The 6235-nt window shown below is 36.7% G+C and overlaps 1 protein-coding gene across 1 annotated transcript; it reads left to right on the top strand.

The window, feature by feature from the left end:
* The first annotated feature begins 3952 nt into the window (after positions 1 to 3952).
* LOC144362583 (putative G protein-coupled receptor) lies at positions 3953 to 5344 on the top strand. The gene is made up of 2 exons (XM_085497291.1): positions 3953 to 4747; positions 4808 to 5344. The coding sequence occupies exons 1-2, from the start codon at positions 3953 to 3955 to the stop codon at positions 5291 to 5293; spliced, it is 1281 nt and encodes a 426-aa protein (XP_085353417.1). The 3' UTR covers positions 5294 to 5344.
* Positions 5345 to 6235: the final 891 nt, after the last annotated feature.

Below are 6235 nucleotides of genomic sequence, written 5' to 3'. Positions count from 1 at the left end.
TAATGAGTCTGGAACTTACTACAAATTCTAGAATGTTCCATTACCTTCTATTGCCTCCTACAGTGTTCTATTACCTATTCAACCAGTTTCTAAACAAAATCTAGAATATTCCACCCAGACACAGTATGGTTCTAGAACATTCTCAGTGACACGGAAGTGGTAAATAAGTCGTATGCGACACACACAAACATTCTAACATGTTGTCAGGAATTCCATGGGTCTGGTATATAAACACAATGCATGGTGTGTTGCTGATGAACATTATTTTGTTGCGCGATTTAGTTTAAAATAGTCGACTGACAACGTTATTGGTTAGCAATTGTTTTATGTATAGTAGACATTTGTTTCTAGTGAGAAAATCTGAACAGAATATAGAACCTGAATCGGTATGATTTTTTTGTGAATTTATTTTTTAGAGAAGGGATGTAAAATGTAATACTGGAAACATTGAAATATTGATAATTACTGCGTACAACGTATCAAGTAGTAATAAGTCTATGGCAGCTTAAATGTTGGTTTATGGAGTAGAATTCAATTAGAATTGGAGACAAATTTGTGTATATAATTTCATATATAGATGAAAACTTCATTTTTAGGAGGATGTAAATTGAGAATGGTTGTCTGCAATATTTTGTCATATAGGCGCCAATACTCATAACAACGTCGTAGAGGGTACTCAGACAATGATATATTGTTACAAATGTGTCAGACGTGACATTGCTGTCTCATTCGTGTATTTGTGTAAAACACGCGATTTTGACCACCTCACAGTAGCCGTCTTAGAGGGGGACCTTCAGCTTATTACTACATTGTGAAAAATTTACGGTTTACGGAATCAGTAAGAAATATATCTCAGCGTTAGATAAATATTAACAAATTATCTCGTTGTCATAGCACACAATAATATATTTTATTTAGTCTATATTATGAAGCAAACAATAATTATAAATATTTATTTATAACAATAATACTTCCTGGACACAATTACTAGTATGAATGTGAAGGGTACAATATGGAGCGTCTATTTAGTTACAAATTGAGATGCTTACCAAATAATTGATGGAAATTGATTTACTGATTTATACAATGAATATATAATATATTCTCAAAATACATTGTAAATTGACAATTTCATTTAAGTACGTATACAATGCTGTTCATTAAGGCAGCAACAGGGGGAAACTGAGTTAATTGATCTGTGATTCAGACATTCTTGCCAAGCATGCTAATATAACCTGTACATCTTCTGAAAGCTTAGATATATTCGAATACGATAGTATATATGCTATATGAATGATTGGCTGAAGAATTACATGACGGCCTATTTCTCTAGTGTCCTTTTTACATATACGGACTATTGAAAACAGGCGAATGACCAGCGAATTGCACAAGACGTATTCAATTCTGTAGGCTAGACGATCGCGTCTCGGTTTCTCTTTATCTGCCTTAGCCAAAAAAACAAACAAACTATTTCTGAATACCAGTCGTATTGAACTCTAATCTATGCGTCACTGAACGCAGACGTTCGCGCAGCCGCAAAACGTTTGTCGTTGGCATTTTGGGCTCGTTACCTATCATTTCATTATTACAAGCAGAGAAAATACATATAAGATTATCGCGAGAATGCCGCAAAGCATGCGCTCAGGCAGTACGGCCCAAATCGACCTCGCTCCGTGTAGATCGATACGGTATATATATATATATATATATATATATATATATATATATACCGCAACAAGCAAAACAGAAATAAAACCATGGAGATACTGGTTTAGTATCAATATTTTCTATCCTTATTCTAGTGCCTAACAAAACCATGGCTTGCATAACTTAAAACACGCAATATGGTGCATATCATTCACAGTTGTGTCGTTTAGTATGAACTAGCTGATATACGGTATACGTGTTCGCTTTAAACGTTATCATTTATGCGTGTTCGAACAGCATGTAGAAAAAAAAAGCAAATCGTGCGATGTTGCCAATTTTATCCTTGCGATAGGAGAATTCCAGACGGGATAGCAACAATCACTCGCATGTTGGCACTGACATGTGACGTCACTCGTATCAACAAGCGTATTTTCACTCAGTTTGACCTTCAGATATTTTCGTATTTTCTTCGATACATTCCACGGTACTAAACCACGGATGATTGGTTAACGTAGGAGTTTATCTTAAGTCATTATCCCGTCATCGCCATATGATATAGGAGTACGTGATGTAACGTGTTAAGATTACCTTGCCATACATGGCTATGGAAGCGTAACACCGCCGTGTGTGACTATTAGGTTAGTACCTTTATAGTGATGAATTGTAACGTTTGCTCCAAATCGTTGTGTGTAAATGCCACACCTATAGGCGACTAATTTTATGCAGATCGCTGCAATATTTGCATGAAATATCGATCTGATTTTACACATATCCTGACTACTCACTGATTTTCCGTTCCTTTGCCATTTTTTTTTATATTCCGTGAATTTCATCTTTGCTTATTTACGTACAAGGATTTCCATATACAAAATAATCTTTTTTTTATTATATTTCTGTTTTGAGTTTATCAATGTATATGCGCCGGATATTATTTGCATTGTAAAATCGAAATTGAACAATATTTTGTTGTGTTATAAGTTTGAACAAAAGGACCAAGTAGTGAGCTGAAAAGGTAATTTGACGAAAGTGGACCATTGTCGGAAGGCAATGAATGACGCCGTTATTTTTTCAGTGGATAAATCGACCAGACCTATGCCACCACGATTTGAATTTCATATCGCTGAACTTGGCTTTATTACCACGATTCGAATTGCTGTATGACAATTTACTGGCACGGTTAACATGTACGGTTTGTGTCACTTGTATCAAAATAAAATAAAAGTTGAGACACTGACGATACGACGACAGTCAACTAGTCGTGTATGAGTAATTCAGAATAAAACAATCAACAACACAATTATGATACAGCTAAAAAACAGTATGTACACGGCAGAATATAATTTTATAGTCTGTAACTTAATGTCATTTTATGAATGAGGTTATATGTGTGCGGGGGAGATTAAAATTACCAATAATATATCAAATACGTTTCATGTTCACTGTATGTACATGCATATAATGCATCACTATTCAGCGATCCGCAACGTCGCACTGCAATGAAAAATCAAATGGTGATCATTGTGTGCGTCAAATGAAATTACCACACACTAAACAGATTGCTCTCAATAGAATTATAAATACGAATTATACGTCTCGATGTATTGCTTCATTATATTTAAATGCGGACACGCAATCATAGTTGACCTTTTCTGTCCGGATAGGTAGGTGGACTGACACAAAACCGTATTCAGTAAAGCGGGTTATTTTATAATCTTGCAATACAATCCCGGAAATCTAGTTAAACGAGATAATGAATGTCAGCGGAACATAGTGAATTTCCTCTTTTTGTCAACATCGACCCGGTTTGTACAAATAGAAATCTGTCCTGTTTTTGTCTCATTGTGAAATGCAAATTAACATAATGAGCAGGGATACTGAAAACGCCACTGTGTTGCTACTGTGTGCAGTTTCGGTAAGGTAAACATTGACATTTAAAGTCCGCCACGAGATAGATGACTGTGATATAAAAACGATTTGTGCATCAATATATATACATTTACTCCAACAAGTGATTTCATAAAACGTCGATGCATAAGCAGTCTGACGTCATCGTGAACATGAACATGCGCAGTGGTGTTTATTTTACAGGAATACATTGTAACGGGAAATTGTTGACTACATGTTCCGTCAATTGCCGTGTAGATTGGACGAGTTCTAGTGACGTCGAATGACCACAGCGCTAAAGGTATTCAAGGAAACAATAACCAGTTCATTCGCTACGAGAGCTTCTCATTTGTTTTGTGCCAACTCAGAGCCTGACGTGGAGATCCTAGAGTGGAGATTTTAGTAGAGAGTAGACTCGATCATGGAAAACGATTCATCGCTACTCACGGGAAAAGGGAACGTTTCTATCACAGAATATAATAGTGTGGATGCGGCTCTCGCCGGGCAGCTGACAGCGATGATACTTGTTGACTTGATGTCAATTATCGGAAACGTGTCGGTCATGGCTGTGATATACCGATCGCCTCAACTCCGATCGCTCCCACATCTATTTGTACTGAATCTGTGTATCGTGGATCTGATCGCAGCGCTAATTATTTTGCCTGTCTCGATAATAACAGCAGGAATGCAAGAGTGGATATTCGGCGAAGATTTCTGCCATGCCAACGGCTTTCTCAACGCGTTTTGCACTTTCGCATCTATATCATCACTGAGTGCTATAAGCGTCGATAGGTACTACTCAATAGTCAAACCGATGGAGTATGCAGCCAAAGCAACTTTGGCCAAGGTACTGTTTGTAATTGCTTACATCTGGGTACAGAGCGCAGCTTTCTCGATGGCACCTCTCATTGGATGGAACGAGTACGAATTTAATCCACACCGATCTCATTGCTCTTTCACCTGGACACAACCAGGTTACCACATCTTTTATATCGTCACCATCGGCGTGGTTTGCTATGCACTGCCGTCCTTAGTAATTTTATCCATGTATTGTGCTATATATTGCGTTGCCCGTAAAGCAGCGAGGCAAATCGGGCCGACGCCGAGTACCAGTATTAGTGCGACTCAAGTAAACAAAGCAACGTCTACGCCCCAGCCAAGCACACATACTCAGGTAGACAGTGGCAGCGACTCGAGCAAGAAAGTTCATTTTGATGCAACGGTTGTCAAAGACGACTCTCGTCAAGGTAATCCAGCACCATCGTCTGAGAACAAGACGAAAATATCTTTTTGCAATGGAGAATTTAAAGCCATTAAGACTCTTTTGTTGATTGTTGGGGTGTTTTTCTTTCTTTGGACTCCTTATTTTGCCGTTCACATACAGGGTATTTTGTATGGAAACATTGAAGCACCAAATCTTTGGGAGCGCGTTACAACTTGGATTGCTTATATTTCGTTCGCGGTAAATCCGTATTTGTATGGTTGGTTGAACAGACAAGTACGCCAAGAACTCGTCAAAATGGGGAAGGCTTTGATATGTAACAAACCAGAAGAAGATGATCTAGAAGGCATAATGGGTGACGCCGAGGATTTCTTCCAATTCCTTGAAAGGACGAGCACGCGCACGACGTCACTTAATACACCATCTACAATAAATGGGAGGGGCGAACAAAAAATAGTTCCTTTACAGATAGCAGAAATATCAGAAATGAACGAGTTTCAGTGCAACGAAGATCGCAACCCCTCAGCCATTAGTGCGTAATACAGTTACTGTACCATATTGTTATTAAACCAACTACGAACAAGGACTAGATTACTAGTTTCTACAGTTTCAAACTCAGTACTTTTAAGTGTGAGTAAAACAAGATGCATTTATTTTGTATTAGAATAAGTGAGAATTCATCACATATTCTGGTATGAGTAAGAACAAATTTGTTCCGAACTCTGATGAAGATATTTTGTGTGTATGTGTATGCATGCTGTGAATTAACTAAAAAAACGAATAACAAATATATTTATTGCACATTGCTGCTATATGTATTGTACAGAATTTTATTATGACAAAATAATCTGTCGAGGGGGATGTCAGGTCATTGTAATCGACGGACTGTCTAAGTAGCATATACAAATTCATTGGAATCTTCGTGCAGATAACAAGATATGTTTATCTCATTGAACTTTTGGAGTCTAGGAGATTCTCAGACGAATAAATGCTTCTGTTAGATTCGTATCTGTCCAGGTTTAGAAATTATGGTCTAATGTAATGTAATTTATGGAACCAAGTCAATGAAATTTCGCAGATCCAATAATCTAAAAAAAATAAATTGCAGCATATTTCCTGGATAACACACTTTCAGAAAATAACAAATTCATGGCTATTATCTTGTTAATTTTTAACTAAGATAATCTATGTCTTGTTCGCTGCAGTGAGTATTCACTGTCATATTCTGTTTAGTGTTACTAAATGAAATACAGCTATAATGTGAAAAAACAACAATATAATTATTAATCATCTTATTAAAGATGCATTTGTTTCAATAATGCTGACGGAATCATGAATTATTCAATACTAGACAAATTAAAATTTCGGTTCGAAAATCCATTTAAAACTAATAATGCCTGTCATTTAAACTGAAATTAATTTAACGAGACCAAAACATCTTGTATGAAGTTTGACATTTTGTGTCACATTACTTTAAATTAA

This window comes from Saccoglossus kowalevskii, chromosome 3, assembly GCF_978046115.1.
Source record: "Saccoglossus kowalevskii chromosome 3, keSacKowa6.1, whole genome shotgun sequence".
NCBI lineage: Eukaryota > Metazoa > Hemichordata > Enteropneusta > Harrimaniidae > Saccoglossus > Saccoglossus kowalevskii.
The sequence above is the reverse complement of the archived record's forward strand: the minus strand, read 5'-3'. Positions and strand labels throughout refer to the sequence as shown.